Here is a 25370-nt window from a genome sequence, read left to right on the forward strand (position 1 = left end):
CGTCGACGACGGTCATCATCTTTTCGTTATTCCATGGGCGGCATAATGCAAAAGGCAAACATTTTTGGCATTGTTTCTACTTTAGCTGGATAGACATGAGATTTGATGGCATAAATTAAAACAAAATAGTCTACTTTTGCTTAATGTTATTGCAAAAATTCACTAAAGACAGAGTTAGAGCAAGAGGTAGAAAGAGAACTGTAAGATAAATCCTCTTTGCTTGAAGAATCAAAAGGACAGCTGCCAACTAGAAAATAAAGTGTCTCTATTCTAAAAAAGAAAAATCTAAGACATAAAAAACCATTATACTTATTATAAAGCAGAGAATGAAGAGAGTGAGAAAGAGCGAGAGGAGGGAGGAGAGCGAGCAGTGACTTTGTCTAAAGATAAATTGAATTAGAAACGCAAAACGCGCACATTCATCATCACGAAGTCCTTGTCTCATGATGGATAGTCCTAAAAAAAAAGAATGAGCCAAGAAACTTCAGAGGATCAACCCCTGGTAGTAGTAATTGTAGTAGGAGGAGAATATCTAGACAATTTAATTTTCCCTAAAAATAGTGTGGCAGATGACTGAAAGAAGGAAACTAGAGCATGCCAGATTCTAGGCGGGAACAAAAGAACAGCAGTTGCCATAAGGATGAGCATAAGAGATCACGAAGATGCATACATCTTATAGATATTTTCCCCCTTTTCTTCTCTTAACATTCCTTTTCTTTTATTTTTTACTGCGTAGGCAGGCAGCAAAGAAGGATTTAATCCTTCTTCAATAACAGAAGAAAAAGAAGACGAATTTAATCCTTTTGCTTATTTTTTCAAGGTGTGGCCGTGCAACAGACATAGACTCGGGGCGTATTCCTTTGGTCTGGCTCTTGTTTTCATTGTCTTGAGGAGAGCGGGAAAATCTTTCTGGTAGCCAAACGATTATGCATGGAGCCGTAGAAGAAAAGGATTTAAGTCATCAGTTCAGTTTCATTTTTTTTGTTGTGGCTTATTAGTTGCGCTGGATTAAATCATAAGAAAGGAATTCTTGGCCTGCTGCTACGGAAGCAGCTGGCAAGGACTTGGGCTTAAAAAACAAAAACTATCCCCAAGTCCGCTCTCTCTCTCTCTGCATGTCTCTTTATCTCTGCCCTTTTACGCCCCTGTCAATGTTCATCAAAAATTAAACAATTCAAAATGTTAAATTAGACACAAGCCAAACAACTTGGGGGCCACACCTGCTACACCTCATGGCCACAACGACCCCAACTAACAACTTGCAAGCGGCCAACCTGTTGCCGGCTTTTAAGCAATTTTCTTTTCCTGGACAACAATTTGAAATGCTGTTTGTAACTTTTAATTGAAGAAAAAATCCTCCAACCATATCTGTGTCCCTCTCCGACTATCTCAACTTAAGCTTCAACTTACCTTGCCTGCTAATTAATAAACGCACTTACTTGGCCAACAAGGGGGAGACCCAAAGGAGGCTTGCTTCTTGGCTGGCTTCGTGTCGCCGATGCCGATGCTGCTGTCGCTGCCACTGTCACTGCCGCCAACCAGATGCCACTTGGCATAAATGCACACTTTTCAAATTGCTAAAATTCTCCAACTGTAGCGTAAAACGTGCAGCTTTATGACAGTCGTTCCTTCTCGTCTTGTCGTCGCCAGTCTGCTGCTTGGGTATGAAGGTAACAGAAAAACTTGCTAAAACCACTTGCAATCGGCGGCAGAATATTAAGAATTGTCATATATTGTAAAGTCTGCAAATGCCAAAGAGAGTCGACTCAATGCCAATACAACAAACCACACAGCAGCAGCAGCAGTTGCAGTGGAAGAAATCGACAAATATTTCAAGATCAACATTAGAATACACTATATGGGAAACTTGATTTCTTACTGATGAAGAACACTTTTATTTAACTCTGATACAGTGAAGTTCTTTTCGGGATATTATTTCTGTTGGTAAATTCATTAAAATTTAAAAGCAATCTAATACTCAACAAAGGCAAGATGTTCTTTATATATGTAAACATATAGAACATTTCCTCTTGGTAAGTGAAAGAATTTTAAATATTAAGTAATAGAAATGTAGTTGGAAAAAAGATACTCTTGAGCAACATTCTCTTTCTGTGTCTATAAGGCACAAACATCACATCCAATTTTACGGAATAAGTAAACAAGAATAAATAAAGCTGAATCGCAAACAAAGAAATAAAATTTATTTTCTGGAAAATATTCACTCTATAAATAAACTATGCCTACTTTTCAAAGGTCTAATCTGATTATGAGCTTATTTGTTGACTTCGAAAATGATATAAAACTTACATAAATATATAACATCTATGAAATATGAATAGTGTTGAAATTTTAAATTCAAGATTAACATATTTTAAATTGATCTATAAAAATTTAAATCATTTTTCAACAACTCTAGGTTTATTCTAATTTCTAAGCATTTTTATAGACAGTACTTTTCAAAGATGTCAACTCTGAATAAACTAACATTAGCGTTAGTGTTAAATTAAATTTTTGTTTAACCCTTTTAAGTTTCTGTGTCTTTCTATCTCTCTCTTCAGATTCTCTTACAATTTTTTCCCAAGCAATCAATTAGTTAATGTACCCCAAAAAGTTCTTTGCGTCAAGTTTATTTCTTGTCCAACAAGTTTAATTCGTTTTCTTTGTTTTCCTTTATATGTTTTCTCTTTGCATTTTGAGTTATTGTTTTGGCCCAAAAGCGTGTCCTGTTTAGTTTATTAGATAAAGAACTTCTTCAGCGTTCTACCGTTAGAGTATGAATATATGTATATATATGTATTCTTATGCAGATTTTTTGTTGGCTATAACTCAGATGAAAAGACAAAACGAGCCGAGTGGCAGCGGGGTAGATGGGGAACTATAGCTGTTATATCTATTATTATCTAGGTTTTTGTATGTATAAATAATAAAAATCATTGTGTGTAACTAATTGCCAAATGGGAATTTCCTCTTCAGCAATAGTTGTTGGTTGCTAGCTTGGCTTGGTTTTCATTTCTCACAATATGAGTTTATGTTTCTTAATTTAATTACAAGTTTTATTTGGTTTTGTTTTCCTGTTGATTGTTGCGCTAATTTAATGTCATGCACATTTAATGTCTCGCCGTAGCGAAGCACCAATGAGTGGAGTGAACTAATGTTGAATCTTGGGTGTTGATTACAAATAGAAACAAAATCATCATTTTATTACACCTTCCATTTTTATTTTCTTCTTTAACCAATTATTTTGACAGACGATGCGTGAATTCTACCCCGAAAAAGAGACCAAAGAAAAAACCTCACTAATGTGACAAGTGTCAACGTGCATTGCATGTAAGTGTTTTTACAACTCCATTCAGTATTCTAGAACATTTTAATACTTACATATGTACGTCAGTTTTGAATTCAATCTAAAATCACAATCTATATAAAAACATACCGCCAAATTACATCGCAATTCATGATTATTCTTCAGTTATGTAGCTTCAATAACAATATTATTACCATTGTACTTATATACTCTGTGTTTTTGCAAATCCTTACATTCTTGCATTGTATACCCATTCAACAGCTTAAATTTAATTATAGATTTAAATTTTCATCTCCAAAATACAAGTTACCAGTCAAATCAACGCATTCATGGCAAGGTAAGCCTCTTAAATTGGCTGTAGACTGATTCTTTTTTCAAAGAGTTAAATTATTCTTGTACAAATGTTTTTTTAAAATTTTGAATTCCACTTAATTGATTAATATTAAAACCTCCATTTTCTTCTGATATAGTTAGGTTTAATTAATGGGTTGGCATCTTGAACTTGACTCCAGCATGCGTCCAATATCTTTATTTCATTTGGCAAATGTTATAAACTAATTTATGTGTTAAATTCCTTTGTATTACTCCTGCTCCTGGTGCTTAGTCACATTGAAGATTGGAGCTTGAGGCATTGGGACTGGGAGCACGACTTGTGGCCGGACTATTGCCAGGTGGCGTATCATCTGGACTGCAACCCAATGGCACCAATAATGGACCCACTGGTCGACGTGTACGTGGTGCACCGCGTGTGCCCCGACTCAGGGGTGCCGCTGTCTTGGAACGTGGCCGCCCCGGTCCACGTTTGATGACCGATGAACCGGCTGCAGCTCCTCCAAAGATCTCTGTGAATAAATTAAATCCAAAATTGTAAATTTCTCTCATCATCAGGTTTTGCATGCTTTAAACTTCAATTAGCCTAATGGAACTCTCTTTTGGTTAGAGAAAGGAGAAGGATCAGGACTATACATTGTTGCTAATTCCCTTGACATTCAATGTTTCACGTTTTGGTTTTCTGCATAAATCCTTATTTGCTATTACAATGTATGCAATTGTGGTTTCATTTGCCATTCCCACTCATCTATCAGGATATTTATGCAACGTTGCGTATTTGTCATTGCGATTATGTCTCCATTTTGTGCGATAAAATGCAATTGGTACGTGTCCTGTCGCGTGCCCTCATCACCACCCTCGCACCTTCCCCACCCCGAAAATACAACAATTTAAACATATTTAAGCCGCTTTATGCAATTATCGTTTGTCATGTTTACAATTTTTACTCAATCGATTGAAACGAATTCTTCTGTTAGTTTACAACGAATTTTTCCTTCCCTTTTTTTCCTACCCGAAACTTTTCATATCAATTACAAACACTTGGATAACATTCTGGCATTTTAAAAGGGGGGAAGATAACGCATTTAGATGGAAATCTTAAGGCAAATATTTGCTTTGACTTGAAAAAAAGGGGAAACACATCCAACAGAAGGGGGAACCCACAGACAAAACGGGAAGTAAAATTAACATTGCGTTTTGGGGGTAACAAAAACTCGAACCAAAAAAAAATGCCTTTAAAAAAAGCGCGTTAAAATTGTCACGTACCACAAAAAAAATAAAAGAACTAAAATCAAAAAGAATGCGGGCATGTACTCATAGCAGGGGAAACAGATAAAAACTCTTATAAAGTAAATCAGATATAATGCCCACTTCAAGGCTCCGGAAAAGGCAAATGATAAACGTGATTATGGCGGGCGATTAAGGTACAAGTGATACTTGAATTAAAAACCAAAATGGAATGAGATGCCTAAAACCAAAAGACCATCGAGGTGAAGTTTTTACACTGACAAGAAAATAAACGAAAGGAATCAGAAAAACAGTTTCAGAAACAGAAATAAATAAATACCAGAAGTAGTTGCAAAATGATGGCAAATAAATATCAGAACTCTTACCGTCTGCATATTATAGGTAATGTGTTCATATATGTACATATATACGGTATGTACGGTAGTAATTAATTATATTTTCTTAATAGCATTCTAGCATTACTATGTAACTTTAGCAGTCAGTTTCAATTGTATTTAAATGTATGAAATTATTATTTTTGTTTTATAATTTCTCGAAAAAGCCCGCATTTACCGCATACTCTCTATTTAACTACGTAAAAACTATTACCCATAAAAAATATAAATCTAACTTTAGTGAATCAAATAAATAAGTAAAATCGTTTTAATATTTAAAAATCTGTCTGTTTCAATATTTTGTTTTCCATTTCTTAAATTTTGGTTAATTTTAGTCAAATAAATGACAGAATCTCAAACTAAACTCAAACCTTTTTGGTGCTTCTTGGAATAGAAGAAATTTGGGTGAAAAGGTCCGAATTCTCTTGTGTAAATAGGGTAGTATAAAATCCCAAAAGTGTTCTGTTATGTATGTATATCTAACGATGCTACCATATATTCGAGTTTGTTTAAATGTTTTATTGTTTTAAACTCTTTTTTATGTATTGAGTAATAGACTAAAAGCCATAAATTTCAGCGGTTTTTTTTTTAAATGAGTCTATTTTTTCTTGAATGGCTTAAATAAAGATACTAAAACAGCTCCCAATTGATAAGAAAACCAAAACAAAACAAAAACTTTTGTTGAAATAGAGACAAGATCCGATATTTAAGTCAAACTTGATAAAATGTTCTTGGTTTACTAAGCCGTAACCAGAAATTGTTGAGAAGTACTTGTTAGTATAGCTTCACATTTCGCACTATATTGAATTCCATAAAGCTGCGTTAGTTTATTTTCTGTTGTTTGTTTTTTCCAGTGTAGTACTTACCTTCCTCATTGAAACTAGTACTGAGGGTTGCGGTCTCTCCATGGCTTGCTGCTGCTTCCTGTTGCGGCGTCAGTGGAGTTGTTGTTGTAGTTGATGTGGTTGTTGTTGTTGCTGGTTGTGCTGTTAATGTGACCGACACTGCCGCTGCTGCTCCTGCTGCTGCTGCCCCTTGCGTCGGCGTCGGTGTCGGCGTTAGCCCACGCTGCATCGAACCATGGGCACCACCTCGCCTGGTGCTGCCACGTGGTCGTCCGCGTCTGGTGCCGCGCGGATGGTGACGTCGCCGCATCGAAACGCCGCCACTTAAGTCACCGAGGCCATAGCCTGTAAATAAGAATTATGGGTTTCGATTGATTAATTTGCGGGTGGCTAAACCGAAAAAAAAAACAGAACAGTAAAGCAGCTGGCATAAAAAACACAAGAATTTTTTGTTGGTTTTTCTTCTTTTTATTTTCTTATACAATTATCTGAAATTTTATGGCAATAAAAAACATAATTTAAAGAATTGTGAATAATGAGCGAGGGTGACCAGAAACTTTATGTTTGAGGATCAGGAATTTAGTTCAACTTTGAAAGCAAATTAAAGTATAATTTCCGCATAACTGATGTTTGTAGTTTTCTCTTCAATCAGTGGCCACTTTTGAGTGTGTCAAGCAGAAAGGTCTTTCTTTTTACTTGAACCAAGAAGTGGCAACTTCCCAAATACCAAAAAGAAACAACGTAAATAGAATGTGAATGTCTCTTGCATATATTTTAAAATTTTTGCCTTCTGAACCTCGAAAACTTAACTGTAAACTGCATAAATAAAACAGAAACAAAGTCAACAACATTCATAGAAAAAGTAACAGCAGCAAGAGAGGAAAATAAAATGCAATCAGAAGAGGCAACAAATGTTGCGACATTGTTGCTGCTGGTAGACAGTGCCTGGCGCTTTTGCTATTTTGGTATGCAATACACACAAGTGCAACATCAGCTTCAACTCCAACGTCCTCATCATCATCATCATGATCATTATCTCATCTGTGGCAAAGTCATGATCGACATAGTCTCGTCAGTCAGTCACCTGAGGAATTGTGTCTACAAACTTTTGTTTTGACTTTGCTTCCCTTTCTGTGATTTAATGAGCGACCAGTAGTGAAAGAAAGAACGACAAAAGTAGCTATTCGAATTGAGAACTCGTCCATCAACTCTGTGAGGGTTTACCTTACTTTTACTGTTACAATTACTAAACACACTTGGAGAGATATCTACAAGAAAGGGGTAAGAGAACGGGAAAGAGCAGCGTGATATATTATTGAACAGCTGCCTTTGCTTGTTTGACATAAGTTTTATCAATATTCAATTCAATTCAAGGCATTTTATCTATATATTTTGCCATGTCGCGCGACTGCAGCAAAAAGGAAAGCTCTTTGATGAGGGAGGGCAAAGCCTGTGAAAGAAAAATGCCACGAAAACTGAAAATATATATATGTGCTCGGCAGTTTTGATGTTTTCTTTTCCTTTTTCTCAATTTTTTTTTTTGTGTTAAGAGTTCGTTGCTCGCTCCAGAAACAATAAAATTCTACTGACTGGTTGACCCTGAATAAAAAACAGAGGGGAAAAACTAAGTTCTAAAGTTGAAAAAGTTGTAGGTTCCTGCCTAATGTTTACCAAATGTTGAGAGGACAAAATGTTATTCAACGTTTGAATAAATGTATGGTTAATCAAACATTTTAACCCCTGTTTTGGCGAGACCATTTCCGACTTTTGATACGATTTTAAAATAATTCTTATATAGCTAACGACTTGTGCTTTCCTAAAATTGAATTTTCTTTCTATCCCATGATATAACCATTCAAAAAGACATAGATAGGGTAACACAACGGCTGGAAATTTAATCCTTAATACGTCGCGAAAATTTGCCAAGGACTTTAGATCTAACTATGATTGTTCCATACAAGTATATGAAATAAGATTGGTTAATTTTTAGGCATGGTAACCCTAGTATCCAATTTTCTATAGTATCAAAAACGGTTTTTTACTTTGTGAATATTTCTCTTTTAGTTCTTATGATTACCATAAATAATTTCTGTATGTTGCTGATTGCTTTTCCTCTCATTCCGCTGTAACAAAACAAAAAAAGAAACGGAAAAGAACCAAAAGAGAGTGAAGAACATATAGCAACAACAGCAACAGCAGCTTAAGCAGAAGCTGACCGAATATAATCGGATTTAACAAATCATTCATTCAATTATCTAATTGATTTGACTGATGATCATTTGTGATCTTTGATCTTCATAGAGGTCCCAGCCAACTCCTCGTTCTTTATGTAATGTCAATGTGACGCATGTTTGCTACGCCTGATAATTCGACTTCAGAGAGGGGCAAGACCTTATGGACTGACTTTAATGCCGTCTGCCATGACTAAGTAGCTCCTGGCAAAGAGATTTGGGCGCTTGAGACACCTTTTCATCTTTTTAGGAAAATAAATTGTGCAGATTTCTCAACTGTGTATGTGAGAAATTAAGAAAAGGTGGTAGATAAGGTCAGATATTAAGAATCTGAATTTTTATTCAGCCACTTATCACATATAGAAGTAGTCATATTGAGGTCTAGTCACTGGCTTCGATAGATAGATCAAACGGATTTGATGCAAACGCCATTGTCGCGGTGTGAACTTCTTGCGTTTCGGTGCTGGTCCATCCAAGGGATCTGTAGCTGGTGGACGTTCGGGTATAGGACAATGCGGAGGAAACGGCGGCATGACCCTTGGTTTGGCCAAATTTATAATACGCGGCGAGGCATGTCCATTGAGTGCTTCCTTCCGTATGGGAAAACGATAGGCAAACCAAAATGCCTGCTCCACCTCATCGTTGGGAAAACAACACGGCACTTTGGGCGTTAGGAACGGGCGGCCCTTTTGGGGCATTGGTGGTTGCCCCCATTCAATGACTGGGGAATAGGTTGCCACATTTTTATCCGACTTGTATTTGGGTGTCATCTTGTGCGGCAATGGAGTAGATAGCTCGTCCATTCGCTCCAGTAGGTCATCGCGATCTATAGCTCTAGGCTCTTTGCCACATGGCAGATAGTCAGCAGCACAGGGTACTGTAACTTCTGGCAATTTCCGTTCATAGGGCACAGCATTTTTTTGGGCCCATTCAAAGAATTGTTTCCATTGCTTCTTCTTCATGGGACCCTTCTTTTGCCAGCGTGTCGGTTCTCGCTCCACTCTTGGTATGACGCGTTTCTTGGGCTGGGAATTCTTATTGATCCATTCCTCATGGGCCAGTCGCTTCTCATTAGCATCTGCTGTCGAATCAACCGTTCCATACGGATCAGTATGAGGTTCATTATGCACTTCATTTAGAATGTTTGCGGCCGACATAATCTACTTTACACTTTGCTAAATTTATAAAATCGTAATTTTACGAAAAATTTGAAAAAGGACTTTTTTTTAAATTGGAATTTTTTTTATTGAATATTTTTTTTTTTTTTTTTTACGATGTTTATTAGTTGACTACGAAATTGTGAATGAGGTTTATGGGATATAGAAATAGGAAACTGCAAAATTTTGAAAATTGCTCAGCCTACTCCGGTTTAAGAGTAAAAATATTCATATTTCGGTCTAGTGACAGGTCTTGCGAGATAAAGCAAACGTATTTGATGCATACGCCATCCTTTCCGTGTGAATTTACGTCTCTTTGGCGGCGGCACTTCCAAAGGACGCAAAGTCTTCTCTGGGATGTAACAATGCGGCGGCATTGGTGGCCTGACTCGTGGCTTAGATAAGCTCAAAATCCGCGGCGAAGGACGACCAAGAAGAGCAGCCTTACGCACTGGAAATCTGTAGTCGGCCCAAAAGGCAGCCTCAATATCATCATTGGCAAAACATTTCGGCACTTCCACGGGTGGTGGAAAGGGACGTCCTTTATCTTGATGGGGCGGTTGTCCCCATTCTATAACTGGCGAATATGTGGGAATTTCATGCACATAGACATGCTTCTCCCTCACCCTTCGCTCCACAGGCTGTGCCAATTTTTCCATTTTCTCAATCAAATCCATTGGATCCATTTTCGTAACATCTTTAGCACATGGCAAGAAATCGTCTTCGCAGGGTATCAATCGCTTCACCTTAGCCTTAGATTTTTTGGGAGCCGCATTCTTTTCGGCCCACTGAAAGAAATGTACCCAATTCTTTTTCTTCATTGGTCCAGGCTTTTGCCATGGTGTGAGCACGCGTTCCACTTTCGGTTTGACTCGTACTATAGGCTTGGCATTGCGTTTGCACCATTCCTTCCAGGTTGGCTCCATGTACTTGTTCATCTGATTGTTCTGAGTAGCACCCTCGTTGGCCATATCATCGATGCCGTTGTCGAGGTCAGGAGCTGCTGAACCCCCAGATTGCATTCTTTGCATTTTTAAAAACGGCTTTAAAATTTTGCTTAAAAACTTTTGATTTAGTAAAGACGTGTGTTCAATGACATACAAAATTCAAATGAACCAAAGGAGAAAGTCATTTGTTATTTTTTTCGCAGCCTACTACTAAAATTTATTAATCAAAGAATAATCACAGAAAATAAAAAATAATATCAACTATTCATTTCACATATAGAAATATAGATTATCGGGTCCACGCGTTGGTTTCGATAGATAGGCAAGCCTTATTTGATGTAAACGCCAGCCAGAAGAGGTAAACTTTTTTCGCTTTGGTCCTGGCTGATCCCACCAAGGTAGAGTTCTGGGCGGGATGGGACAATGTGGAAGCGGCGGATAAGCTTTTGGTCGGGCCAAACTTACGATTCGCGGTGAGGCGCGAGCTTTTAGGGCAGTTCGCCTTATCGGGAATCGTAAATGGGACCAAAAGTCCGCTTCCAGTTCATCGTTAATAAAACAGCAGGGCACATGCGGTGGCTCAAAGGGCCGTCCCTTATCGTGATGGGGTGGTTGGCCCCAAACAATTACGGGCGAGAATGGTGGATCTCTGTCAACAAATTGATGTTTCTTTGTTAGCATTCGATCGGGAGGTTTGGCAAGTTTCTCTAAATTCTCCATTAATTCATAATATTCGATTGTTTGATTTTTTCTAGCGCAGGGCAAGTATTCAGCTTTGCATAGAATTTTAGGAGGTGGTTTCTCTTTGCGTTCCAAGGGCGTGGCATTTCGTGCGGCCCATGCATAGAATTTCTTCCATTGTTTCTTCTGCATAGGTCCTTTCTTTTGCCACGGGGTGAGAACGCGCACTTCTTTGGGTCGAATACGTTTGAGTGGCTTGGAGTTACGTTCAACCCATTCCACCCAGGAAGGTTGCGCCTTTTTTTCGCCAGCCGGAGAACGAGACATGAGAAACTTTTCATTTGGTGTAGCAACAATGCTTGGAATCTTTGTACTACTCATTTTAAAATTTTTACACTTGCAAATTTATTTAATAATTTTTACGAGAAATTTAGATTTGATTGTTTTTATTTTATTGGCGAGTCGAAGATTAGAATTCTACATGAGCCTACTTTCTGTTCAGTACAATCCTCAATTTAAAATCTCTCGTAATGTTGATCATACCTCGACCACAAAGGAATCCATTTAACGGGACAAAATATATGGATTTTGGCAGAAAGTAGAATTTATTTACATAATCCAATAACAATTCCCTTTACAAGAAAATGAACTAAATACATTTAACTAGTCTCATTTTAGTTCATAATCTTGTAAAAGAAATTGTATCAATTTAATGGCAATCACAACAAATGCGACAATTACAGGCCAATTCCGCTAAAGCTCTGGGACTTGGTTTGGCCAAGTAATCCAGTCTTTGCAAATGGGCCCGCCATTGCCTAGATGACATTTTCGTACGTCTGGGTGGCTTATCATTCCTAATCTCAGGGAAAGGACAATGAGGCTTTGCTGTGCGCGGACGAGATAGCTCACAGATCTTACGTGAGGGGACAGCATGTTGTGCCCTCTTCGAGACGGGAAAACGTATGGTAGACCAGAACTCTGCCTTGATGTCATCATGCTGAAAGCAACATGGAACTTTGGGTTTCTCCACAGGTCTGCCCCTCTCTGGTTTTGGAGCTTTGTAATAACCAAGATTGGGACGATAGGGAAACTCTGGCTTGGGCGGCGCATGATATTTGTTTCGTTGCCATCGCGGTTGACTTAATGCACTGGCCACTTCCTCTAAATGTTTCTTTCTCTTCTCATTTTTAGTCGAGTTAAATGATTTACCATAACCCGAGCTTAGTCTGTTATAGCTTTGGCCCGGGTTCTGTGCTGGAAATTGAGGAACTGCATTGACCAAACACCATTTGTAGAAATTGACCCATTCATCACGATTCATGGGTCCTGGCTTCTGCCAACGTGTCGGTTCTGGTGCACAGGGTGATCTAAATATGGGTTTTGGTCTAGAATTGCGTTCCAACCAATCGTGTTGCGTTGAGCATCGATGATTTGACATGCTGTCCTCCCTCTACTTGCAATAATTTTGGAGATGTTGTCTTAGTGGGCCCGGATATTTTAAAAACATAAAAAAACTCAATCTTTTCCGCCAATGTTTATGCATAAATTTATAATATTTCTTTGCACACATTTTCTTAATAATTCCTTAAAAGTTGTTTACTTTTGTTTTAAAAAGGCTTTTAATCTAAAAGAAAAGCTAGAATTAAACTCTGATATTTGTAGTTATTTTGACATTTGAAAATAAGTTAACTTAATGAAGAATAACTCATACTGAACTAATTCAAAAATGTACCTTTTTTTTTTTGAGCGGAATTGCTGCTTGATTTCCCATGTCTTTTCTAAATTTTCTTGATATAATCCTCTAACCAAAAACTGTTTTAATTTCTCACCCCTTAAGATAAGAACATTTACTGCTCTACAAATAATTTTCATTTTTTAAGGGTAATAATCGAATTTCTTTCCACTTCTTTATGCTGGGGGTAGAGGGTCCAAGTACTTTTCGGTATATTTTTTCTGAACAGCTGCTTGGACCCTTGAGACTCGAAGAGGACATGACTGGAGGAGGGTTGTGTATCATTAACTAAATGTACCGTAAAATTGCTTTGTATTTCCGTTAGCATTTCCATTCCAAGTAATATGCAAGTGGTGTCAATTTCACACATGCTATGCGATATAAGAAGGCGACAGCGGCATGCTTTGCGGTTAACCAGATTCAGTTTGATGATGACTTTGTCCTTAACCCACCGCCTCCAAAAAAAGAGAGAAAGAGAAAAAAAACAACAGACAAAGAAATCGTACAGGAAATGCCTCCCAAGTTAAACGCAAACAGTTAGGCCAACTAAAGCCAAGCCAGACAGCCAGCAGCAGGCAGAAGCAGAAAGATAGAAGACAGAGGCAGAAAAATGCATGGGGGCCATGATTTAAAATTCTTGAGGCAAACGCAAAATCAAACTTGAAAATCGTGGTAAGATCATCGGCATCGAGGGGAACTCGAACTGGCGACAACAAATCATGACAACGGCCAAGAACAAAATGCCAACAACGACGACGACAACTACAACAGCGAAGACAACGGCAACTATGACGGCAACGGCAACGGCAACTGCATCATCATGATGTCAATGATCATGATAATAATGAAGATGGGCGACAATGCCTGCAGCAGGCAGCAGGAGACGCGTCGCGTTGTTAGAAAGGCAAAAAGTGCGATCAATTGCAATGCGCACCGAATTTCAATCAGGGTATTCTCAAAACCAACAAGGAACGTATAAAACTAACTTAACCAATAGGCCAGGCCAGCCATCTAGCAAACGAACAACAACCAAACACACATAAAACTCGCCTCTAACTCTGATAATAAATGATGGCCAAATGCATTCAAGCAAAGAAATACAGTTGCAATGGCAACCATCGTCGTTGACGTAGCAAAGAGAAGCGTCTATGAAAGGAATTGGGTTATGACCTCGAATGCGTGTCGCCAATCGATGAGTATTATTCAATACATTTCTTTAGATTCCTATGAATATATCTTCTTTGTGTTTACTTATGTTGCAAGACTTTATGTGTTAACTGTGCATGAAAAGTGGAAGCGTTTAAAAACAAAATATTTGATTATCAGCTTAAAGAAGCCATTATGTAAGGTTGATCAGTTAAGACTACTGCTATAACATTTTATATCGACCAACACTTAAATAATTTTTATCATTTGGCTCAGTTTTAAGTCTTTTAACTATGTTTTATTAATTATGCAAACTTTAAGACGTGTAAAGTGCATTACTTCTACAGGATAACACACTTAAAAATTATTAACGAATTACAATTACTGTCAATATATGATAAATATTATTTATTAAATAATCAATTTTCTTAAATTTTTAGTTTTGTATTTTTATACCCTTGCAAAAAGGGTATATTAATTTTGGTCAGAAAAGTGCAACACATAGAAGGAAGCATCTCCGACCATATAAAGCAGAGCCCGCAGCAGAAGTCCTCACACAAAACCAGAGGGCCGGGGCTAACTTCGACCGCGTCAAAGTTTGTAAACCCTTGCAACTTTTTTGGTAACTCTTTCCTTACCTATAGCCATCAAAGTGGAAAAACGTTTACAGTAAAAAGGCTAATGTTGCTAAAGAACGGCCTACATAGGAAATAACGGAGATATTGATCAAAGTCACTGTTTTCCACCGATCGTTCCTATGGGAGCTATATGATATAGCTACCCGATCCTTATCAAATTTGGCACAGTTATTAACAGATATATTAAACTAACAAATGTTTAATTTGAAAGCAATCGCGTCAAAAGTAACGAAGTTATTCACCAAAGTCACCGTTTTCGAAAGATCGTTCCTATGGGAGCAACATGATATAGTCACCCGATTGATCAAATTTGGCATAGTCGTTTATATGTGTAATTAACTCACCAATATTAAAATTCACGACAATAGCTCAGAAAATAACGAAGTTATTAAGAAAAGTCACTGTTCGTGACTTTGCCATTTGTATGGGAGCTATATGATATAGTGATCCGATCCGGCTGAATCCGAGATACACAACGCCTGCAGTATATACAAGCCTACATGCAAAATTTCAGCTCTGTAGCTTCAACGGTCTAGGAGGAGTTTGCGTTGATCCAGACGGACGGAAGGACGGACGGACGGACATGGCTATATGAACTCGTCTCGTCGTGCTGATCAAGAATATATATACTTTATATGGTCGGAGATGCTTCCTTCTATGCGTTGCATACTTTTGACCAAAATTAATATACCCTTTTTGCAAGGGTATAAAAATCATAAGCAAGAGGGTGGGTTTTAGTTCCCTTCAGCATTTCGACGCAAGCAGATCTATGTCGCTTTGTTGAAAGAACACACATGAAAAAATTGAACGCTGCTTTGTTTTCTCAATCTTTTTCTTGCATAAGATTATTTGCTGCACTCGTTTTCTTGATTTGAGGCAGAATTTGATGAAGTTTAATTTTGCGCAGTGTAAAGCAACATACGCACACAAGCAAGTGCACACATACAACTAAACTTTTTTAGCGCTCTCTTTGTGTCGGGCCCTGATATAAAGTATATATATTCTTGATCAGCACGACGAGAGGAGTTCAAATAGCCATGTCCGTCCGTCTGGATCAACGCAAACTGCTCCTAGACCGTCTGGTTTTTATATTACGTAATTTTTTTGAGTTAGAAAATGATTAAAATACCAAAGGGAAATATTTTAGCTAATTGAAAGCAAAAATGACTATATATGTATATTTGAGTCATTATAAGTAGTAGTAGAATTTGATAATAACTCTTATTAAAATTCATAAACAAAAATTGAATTGAGAAACTGAAATATTATAATCGTAAGGGTTCGTCGTTTAGATTAAGTTGCACAGGTTTGATTGTTTAATTTAAATTATTGCTTTTTCCCAGTGATCTCGCCTCAAACAAATTACATACTACAATAATTTATTCTAATAATTAATCAATTTAAGTTATTACAAAAAACTTTGTTGATTACTTAACTTTACGCCAATGCAATGCAATGTAAATTACATATACACAACATATATAAAATTCTCGCATTTGAATTAAATGTATTCATAGCTAAAGCAATAGTTTTACAACAAATTCTTTTAATTTTTGTCTGTCTCTCTTTGGTTGTTTCGTTTACTAAATATGATTAACCAATTTAAGTCAAAACCACTTTGAGAATTAAGTTGGATATGAAACCATAGACAAGACCAGTCTAGAGACTGGTGATCCCATCAAATCATGGCTTGGCACGTACTGGCCCGTTTGGGCCTCTTGGGCGCTATGGGGGCCAATAAGGTGTAAATTTATGCGTTAAGTAAACAAAGCAACAACCACAAACAACTTGGTAACAACATTGAACCATTAGGTGAACCAAGCCTATGCGAATTATTGTTAATTTTTGCGCACAATTTTTTGTTTGTTTTTGGTTTGGTCTTTGATTGGCATTTGAACAGTTTCGTTTAGTTTTAGTTGTTGTTTTTTCTGTAGTCATTATTTATTTGTATCGATTTGTGTGTGAATTTTTGTGGCCAATCAACGTTTTTGTTCGCAGTTTTGATTTGATTTGATATTTGTATCTCATGGCTAACATGTACATATTTATTCTATGAGATACAATTCTGTGCATTAGTTTTTTTTTTACTTCGTCTCTATGTGTTTGTGTGTGTTTTACAGGTGTTTTTCATTTAATTTGTATTCATTTGTGTCTCACAAGCAACTCTGACAAAGTGGACAAGGATCCCAATACAATGATCGATGGAGCCAAGCCCCTAAGGCACCTTCCCTCCCCTTTATGACTATGTGTAGTTGTGTATTACGTAATCAATTATGCTTAGATATGTGAAAGTATCTCTTTCTTTCGTTTAGGAATTTGGCACGTGTCCAATTTGAAAACGAAATGGATTAAAAAACAAATCAATTAAGTAATCTATTATGTAAGCCAAGCTAAAAATTAAGAATGCTTCAAATGATTTAATGTGTCTGCAAAAGTAAAGCACATATTTCTATTGCTGGAGCTGCAGTAAATTAAATGTAAAACAAAATGTGTGGCAAATATTTTACTCTTCTTTCTATGGTATGATGGACTACATTTAGCAGTAGTTACCACTCTGGCAGGAATGCAGTTAAGTTAATCATAAAGAGCAAGTTCGCTTTGCCACGAGGAGAAAACTAGACCGTATACTTTGGTTACTGTTATGAGACGCGCGTTGTTTGGCTTTGAAATATAAGTAGATAAACAAATTTGAATTATATAATGCAACTACTTTTGATAAACAGTTTACTTCAAATCTAGATATTAAGTACCTACATACATACATATAGAAATCTGTAAAATAATTTAATGCTGTGAATAATGGTAAATTAATCTTCTGTTAATTATTTACACCTTTCATATTCACCACAAGCTCATCAAATAGCAGAAAATATTACAAATTTATGAAAATTCAATTACTAAAAGTTGAAAGGATGTAGTGAAATTGGGAAAATTGTTGTTAATACTGTTAAAAATTTGGAACTTTAACCAATTTCGACTTGATTTGCTTTTTCCGTTACAAAGTTTAATCAATTTTTCCCTCACTTTGGTAAAACATCTGCCAAATAAATTGTGAGTAGGTGGCCAGATATGAGTATCTTAATTTTCAACCTCCATATTTCCATTCAAATTTCTAACAACTTTTATTATGTGTGTTGGTTGTGGAATGAATCCCCCTCAAATGCCTCTAGCGTCTAGTTGCTGCCGCTAAGCAATCACTTTATGATTAATAATTCAAATTATTTGGTAATCAATGTGCAGGAAAATGTGGTCTACCAACTTTAACTTAATCAAAATTAAATAAAAATGTTAGCTAACTTGGGCAAAGTTTTTTTTCTTTTTCTTCTTTTTTGTTGCTAGTTGCAAGCATGTGGGATGTGCAACAGCAGCAACAACAACGATTGCAAGTTGTTTGCTCAAGCGATTTGCATTCGAGAGAAGAGCTTAAGCTAAAACTTGTTGAATTCAAATTTGTTTAACAATTAACAACCAATCGAAAGTACACGACGTTGAAAAGTAGGCAAACATATGGGGGCAAAAAAGCAGACTGATGGCAAATCGCAACAAGTGCAACGTCAACGAATTGAAAAAGAAACTCTTGGAATTGGGTCTCAAGATTTGTTAGTTGAGGCTGGAGTCCACTCTGATGGCATCTATGTGTGTTGTAGCCTGGTTGGTTGATTGTTTTCCTCAAATTGTGGCCACTGATTGGTCTCCAGTTGAATTCGCAATTGAAAGCTAATTTTGTTCAATACCTTCTTCTCTCTCTCTCTCTCTATTTCTCTTCATGACTAGCGTTTCACCTGTCGGTTGATAACATTTTCATTTTCAAAACATTTCCCAGATTTGTGTTTTTTTTTTTGTCGTCGCTGTTATACGCAACCCAATTTAATATAGTCGCAAGTTACTTATGTTTTAGCTGGTTCAGCTTGTTAGTCAGTTTTAGTTGGCTTTCTTTTTGGTTTTTTCTCCCATTTTTTGTTGACGACGGGAACAAAAACAAAAGTAACTCATAAATATTTTTTATATGCCATTTCTTTCAGTTGTTGGTGTAGAGGGCTTGGCAAAAACCCAACAACCACAACAACAACGGCTAACAAATATCTAATTTAATCAATGAGTTCACGTGTTGTGGCTACATAAATCGGCAGATCTAAGTTTTCTGCTTTGATTTCGTAATTTTTACTGACATTTATTTGCTGTTTAGTATATAGACAAAATGATAAACGTCATGAGAGTTTGTCTGGAAATGGAAAGCAAAAACAAATAAGTTGTTAACTAAAGCAGGAGTGGCAGATGGAGTCGACACGCGTTTGTTTAATGAAAACGGAAGAAAACCACACAATTTGAATAATGTGATTGCCCCGACTAGTTAACTACGCAGTAAACTTAATAAAAGGATTAAACGTAACATTAAATCTAAAGTCTTCCGATTGGAAATTTCTAATCAAATATTTGAAAATATATATTTCTATAGTTTAACCATCAAACTTCCCTACATTTTTACTAAAAGTTTGAATATTTTAAGATATTTAAAAATATTTGTTTTTATAATGTATTATATTAACTTTTTTGCTTATAATGTCATTTAATTAATTAATTGAAGAGAACTTTTTTAAAAGGTCTACTTAATTAAATTGTATCGTTGTATGTTAAATTTTTCAATCAAATTTCGAATGGTTAAAACATTTCGATTTCTTCTTTTTATACCATACACCCATAGGGTGAAATGGTATATTAAAGTCGCCGAAATGTATGTAACAGGCAGAAGGAAGCATCTCCGACCCCACAAAGTATATATATGTATTCTTGATCAGGATCAACAACCGAGTCGATCTAGCCATGTCCGTCTGTCCGTCCGTCCGCCCGTCCTTCTGTCCGTATGAACACCTAGATCTCGGAGAGTGTAAGAGCTAGAGCCACCAAATTTGGTATGTAGACTCGTTTAGTATGTAGAGTGATCAAGTTTATTTCAAATTTTTGCCACGCCCCTTTCCGCCCCCGCAATTTAAAAAAAGCGTTTATCTCAAAAACTATACCAGCTAGAGACACCATATTTGGTATGTATATTCGCTTAGTAAATGCACACATTTTGTATGTATAAAAATTTTGCCACGCCCTTTTCCGCCCCCGTAATTTGAAAAACTTGATTATCTCCCGTATTTTTTTACCTTATGCAATCAAATTTGGCACACTTAAATTTAATACTAATATCCAGCAAAATACCAAATTTGATCAATCGGACAAAAAACAGTCGAGTTATGCATATAAACGTTTTTCCATAAGGCCGGAGTTGGCCGTTGGCTGGTGGGGGCGCTAGGGTGCTCGTATGCTTGGGTGAGCGAGATATGCTTGTAAAAAGCATGTGAAAATGCATTTGTTTAATAAAGTTGAAATATTTGCTTTACTGATGTATGGTATACAAATGTCGGCGAGACGACTTACTTACTTCATTCAAGTTGTTAACAAGATCTAATCCTAGTGGATTTTATAACTTTTTTCTGTTACCCCTTATTAAATAAGTGTTAAATCTGCGAATCTCTTAAAAAATCGATACGAGTCAAAATTTATAAAATGTGTCAAAATTATTGATTAATTGATTGATTCATATCAACATTCTAGCCACCAATGCCGAATATTTTATAAATTAAGAATATGTTCCCTAAATCGAGAATGGCAAAACAAAATATGTAAGTTCCAATCAGTTAGCTAGATATGTCGAATACTGTGAAAATCCATGTGGATGTTATTATATAAGAAATTGTTACGACTTACCGCTCATTAATTGATCACTTTTGCCGGCGACTGAGGAATTATCGCCATCCACATCCAAAGCCTCATTGTCGGAATCAAGCATATCCGATTGCTGGACACTTGTGGCACCTGGAACGTAGGTCTCCTGACTGAGAGTTTGATTGTTGCTATCGGTGCCCACACTCGATGCCGATGAGGTGATGCCCACCTCAATGTAATCCTCATCCGTGTCTTGTTTTAAGCGTTTAGCTGGTGCTGCTACCGAACTACAGCTGGCCACATCGTCATCGTCTTTGATGGATATCGAGGCAGGTGCCGCTGGTATGGTAATTCCACCAATTTGATTATTACCACCAGCCTAAAACAAAATGTCATAAAAAAATTAAGAAAAGAGAAGAGAAGAAAAATTATTTATTTAATTCTTGATGTAACAATCAAATCAATTAGCATTTTAATGAGCAACGGAAATGAGATATATCTTTTCATCTATCTTCATATTCCAGGGCTGGCAACATGCCTAACTAGCCCAAGGTTTTCCTTCTTTGCCTTTTTTTATACATTTTATAATTTATGCCAAGAGTATAAAAATCATTCATGCCAAAAACTTTTAACCGGACCAAAAGGGACTTGAGTTATGGCTCAAGGGGCGACTAGTTGAACATGGAGGACTGCAACATTTAGGGTTTGGCCGTGTTAAAAATAGGCAGACCTTTATTTAAAGGAGGTAAAGGTAAAGTTAATGGGGGTGTGGGAGACTCGGTAATTGTTATGGTTGAGGAAATTGTTGTTCGGGAAGTAGGGTAAAGAGTTTTGCATAAAATTTACACAGATTTTAATAGGATATTTTAGATAATAGACTTTAGAAACAGTAGCAATTTTCCACCAACTCCTACATGGGCTTTAATCGTTTGTTAAAAGTGTGTCCAGATTTTGTGATGAAATAGTTTCCCCACAAATGGACGTTACCATTGGCAAACCGTTTAAGCCTTGTTACAATAATACATATTATATAATTAGAGTAATAAATTTCAATTGTAGTTCAATTGGTTTTTCACATTAAACTGTTTAAATGTTATTAACTTTATTATGTGATATCTATCTTTTTATATTGAAAAGTCACGATGTTTCATTGTAGTTGTAATTTCTAGTTGTAATAAATTTAGTGATGAAAATGTTATCTTCATCTCTATGTCATTCTCTATACTTAATTTACTCTCACTCTCTTTTCTCTCTCTATAATTTAAAATGACAATTAATAACATACATTTTATGCTATAGGCTGGGAGAGATAAGAATTCTTGGATATGTCTCGTTACGGATATTTTGATTAATTGGTTGATTTCCAGTATGTAAAACCTTTTGAATTCAAACTAACTACTGTGTGTACTTAAAATTGCCGTTAAGTTCTGAGCAACTTTTTGAATCTATTATTCGACCTAATTTCAGACTTGCATTACGAATTGACGTTATTTTCAAGTTGACATAGCATGCAAATCATTAAAGCAGAAACTAATAATCATATTAACCCAAAGCAACAGTTAGAAACGTTCAATTTAAGAAACGACAACTTGGTTGCTGGGTCGTTCGGTCTCATTTCCAAGTGAATGAATTTCCAATCAAAATGAAAAACTTTATTTGAACTGCAACTTGAATTAAAGTTGTGTTGAACTTCCATAAATGAATTGACAATGAACGGGATATAACCGAAAACAAAAAAATAAATGGAAAGGAGTGTGGGGAAAAGGGGCGGGTACAATATACATGGCTGCGTGCCATTAAAGTTTGGGCCTGGGTGCTATATGAACTTGAGTGAAGGACCGCCTGGTTGTTAACCGGCCGGCACTTACCTAACACAGAGAAGAAGAGAGAGAGAGAGCAACAATAGCAATATAGAACCTGAGAGGAACAACGATGACGACGGAGACGACGACTCAACAGACGGACCATAATCACTGTTCCATTGAACGCACAAAATCATTTAGCGAAACCAAAGAAAAAAGAAGAGTCAGAGTCAGAGACGACGACCAAGTGATGTCCAAGAAGAAGAAGTCAGCGCTGCACCCCACAAGCAGCAAAAATAAAATAAACCAAAAGCACTTGAAACTGTTTTTTAAAGACTATATGGGGAGAGAAGACAGAGACAGAAAGAGAGAAAGAGAGAGAGAGAGAGAGAGAGACTACCCAAGTAGGGTAAGAGCAAAGTGTTTGCTTTGGAGAGTTAGGGAACACTACACTTGGATGAATGAATATATACAGAAATGGAAGACTTAGGCTTGGGCAATATATGGCCATAAGTAAGTTCAAAGCACGCTACGTAGACCAAGACCAAGACGAAATAGCTAGCGATGAGTTTGAGTTTTGTAGCAAATTGAATTGTCTTTGTGTTGTGCCTGTTGCATGAATCACGTGACCATGACCAAGAACAACAACATCAGCAGCAACAAACTAGCATCGACTTGGTCTTGGTCTCGCTTTTGCTCTCTGTATATGGCAATCGCAATTTGAACTTCACTCAAAAGATCATTTACTTTCATTACAACCTGTATGGGAGCACAACTTGTCGTGCCTCTTGCCACAGAGTCAGCAGCAAGTGCAAACTTGGTCTAATAAACATCCATTAAGAGCATTTAGTCTAACATCATGCATGATCCGGACTATACATATATAGAGATATATCTAGTATTAAGTTATCAATTTCTCACCTTATTGGGATTACGCCTTTTACGCTCGCCTGTAGACGACTCTTCTTTCACCTGCAATTTGGCTTCATGGCGATCTGTGGAGAGGGAAGACAAAAATAAATATTACTTCATCTATCAAATGACTGAAAAATTAAAAAACTATATATTGCCAGCGCTAAATCTTTTCAAACTTTTGAAGAATTTGATATAAGGAGGGTTCAATTTTATGACTTTCTCAACATACATTTCATTTCGATTTCCTCATCATCCAGAAGCAATGATACCACTTCCTTGGGCTTAAGTGTATCGGGTTTGAAATTGCCGCCACTTATGACCATACGTTGTATCTGTAGTAGAAAAATTAAAAAAAAAAAATAAAAAATATTTTGTTTTAAAATTCATATCAGCAAATGAAATAAAACACGTACACGGATGGAACTGAATGAAAAAATAAATTAGCGACAACTTCCGCATAAATATCAGTCGTAATGCTTTTATATGGTAATTGAAAAAGAAAATTTTCGTTTGTAATTCGGTAATTAAGCCAATAATAAAAACCGAAAAGGAGTTGCCTCCTCCCTCTATCACGCGGCGAGTGAGCAATGTTGCCTTAACCAATTGTATAATTAATTTCCGGTGTCGATTTACAAAATAAAATAAAATCGTCCCCCATCTATTCCCCCTTGGTTTCCACTTTTTACAAGTGCTCGTGTTTCGCATTCAAACGCAACAATGCCACAAGAACTGAAAAGGGGAAAAGGGAAGAGACTTGGTGCCTTAAGTTGCTGCAACGCACGTGCCTAATATGCGGCAAAACAAAAGGAAAACCGAGCAAAACTTTACACTGTGTTTTTTGTTTGAGTGATGTGAGTTTTTGCGGTTTCCTGTTGAACTGGAGTTGAAGTACTTTTGCTTACCTCGCTCTTTTCGCGGGCTCGTTGTAGAATGCGTTCCTCGATTGTTCCCTTGCAGATGAGACGATAGACAGTCACCTGTTTAGTTTGACCCAGCCGATGGGCTCGATCCATGGCCTGTTGATCGACAGTGGGATTCCAATCTGAATCATAGAAGATGACCTGGAAAAAAAACCAAGAGAGAGAGAGAGAAAGAGAAAAAAGGATAATTTAAAGGATAAATTATGCAAATAATTTCCCTGCACGTGCATCCTTTCCATGCACAAAACACTTTTGTGCCATCACGACGCGTTTTACGCCTTTCCTGTTTGGCGGCTTCTGTTTGTCCATTATCTAGAGTAGAGAGCGGCCAAAACCCTTTTTCCTAGACACTTGGTACGTGTTTTGGGATGCAAGTGATTTGGGATTTCTTATCCCCTGCCATCCCGAGGAGTGGCACTTCCGGCTGACATGGAAGAGCCCAATTATAATTGTATAGCTTAGGGAATTTCTAATTCTATTCTGTTCTATGTGGAACACGTGTTGCTTGGGGTGAATTTGCCGATACAAGGAAGTGATCTATTGAATTTCCTTTAGCTAAGGAAACTGTCAATCACACACGGAACTAAATTCATAGCTAACATTTTGCTGCATTAAATGATTACTTTGTAAAACAAATTTGCACTCAAAAGTATTTAATTATTTATGAAAAGTACTTTTACGTTTTCTATATAGAGGAATAAATAATACAAAATCAAAAGCTTGATCGTTATAAATAAGCACAAAGTAAATATTTACAACAATGACAGCTTTCATTTGCCCTAAAACTTGCGTCATAACTGTTATCGTTAAGAACCCGAGTGAGTATCGAGTATTTACATTCAAAGTCAGAATAAAAACTAGACATTTAATTAATCTTAACTACTTTGTGCTTTCCCCATTAAGAAACAATGTTTAGAACCGAACTTGAATTTTGAAGAAGTAAATAATACTAATCAATGCTAAGCATGCATTCGTTTGAAGAGGCCAATCGTTCAGAGTATTAATAAAAAGATAAAAAGCAAAACAACAACAAATGAAGTAAGTAAGTCGTCTCGCCGACTTGGGTATATCATACACCAGGTGAAACAAATATTTAAAATTTCGAAAACCAAATGTATGTCTATTAAATTGTTTTAACATGCCTCATACCATATGCTATCTCGCTCACTCTACAAACACACGAGCACTCTAGCGCCGCCACTAGCCAACGGCCAATTCTGCCCTTATGGATCGCGCAGCAAAATACGTTCATACGCATATTTTGTATGCTTCTTGACCGATTTCAAAAAAAAAAACTAAAATTTGGTAGTTTGGTTAAAATAGATAAGATTTATTAGTCTGCCAAATTTGATCACGATGGTCAAAAAATTGCAAGAGCCAATCGGTTT

At 36.8% G+C, this 25370-nt stretch overlaps 3 protein-coding genes across 3 annotated transcripts in view; all 3 read right to left on the minus strand.

Annotated features, from left to right (window-relative positions):
• Positions 1 to 3774: 3774 nt before the first annotated feature.
• The window catches only part of LOC6651670 (chromatin-remodeling ATPase INO80), a 45660-nt gene continuing 24064 nt past the window's right edge, over positions 3775 to 25370 (minus strand). The window contains exons 9-14 of the mRNA XM_023180374.2: positions 23965 to 24123; positions 23292 to 23394; positions 23069 to 23142; positions 20388 to 20724; positions 6123 to 6446; positions 3775 to 4146 (exon numbers count right to left, since the gene is read on the minus strand). Coding sequence (XP_023036142.1) covers positions 3905 to 4146; positions 6123 to 6446; positions 20388 to 20724; positions 23069 to 23142; positions 23292 to 23394; positions 23965 to 24123 — 1239 coding nt within the window. The 3' untranslated portion in view covers positions 3775 to 3904. The remainder of the gene's footprint in view (positions 4147 to 6122; positions 6447 to 20387; positions 20725 to 23068; positions 23143 to 23291; positions 23395 to 23964; positions 24124 to 25370) is intronic.
• On the minus strand, positions 8643 to 10611 carry LOC111519433. Its single transcript, XM_023180378.2, has one exon. It carries the CDS (start codon positions 10518 to 10520, stop codon positions 9702 to 9704), a length of 819 nt encoding a protein of 272 aa, XP_023036146.1. The 5' UTR covers positions 10521 to 10611; the 3' UTR covers positions 8643 to 9701.
• LOC26529765 lies at positions 10665 to 11540 on the minus strand. Its single transcript, XM_015176992.3, has one exon. It carries the CDS (start codon positions 11496 to 11498, stop codon positions 10707 to 10709), a length of 792 nt encoding a protein of 263 aa, XP_015032478.3. The 5' UTR covers positions 11499 to 11540; the 3' UTR covers positions 10665 to 10706.

This window comes from Drosophila willistoni, chromosome 3R, assembly GCF_018902025.1.
Source record: "Drosophila willistoni isolate 14030-0811.24 chromosome 3R, UCI_dwil_1.1, whole genome shotgun sequence".
Taxonomy (NCBI): domain Eukaryota; kingdom Metazoa; phylum Arthropoda; class Insecta; order Diptera; family Drosophilidae; genus Drosophila; species Drosophila willistoni.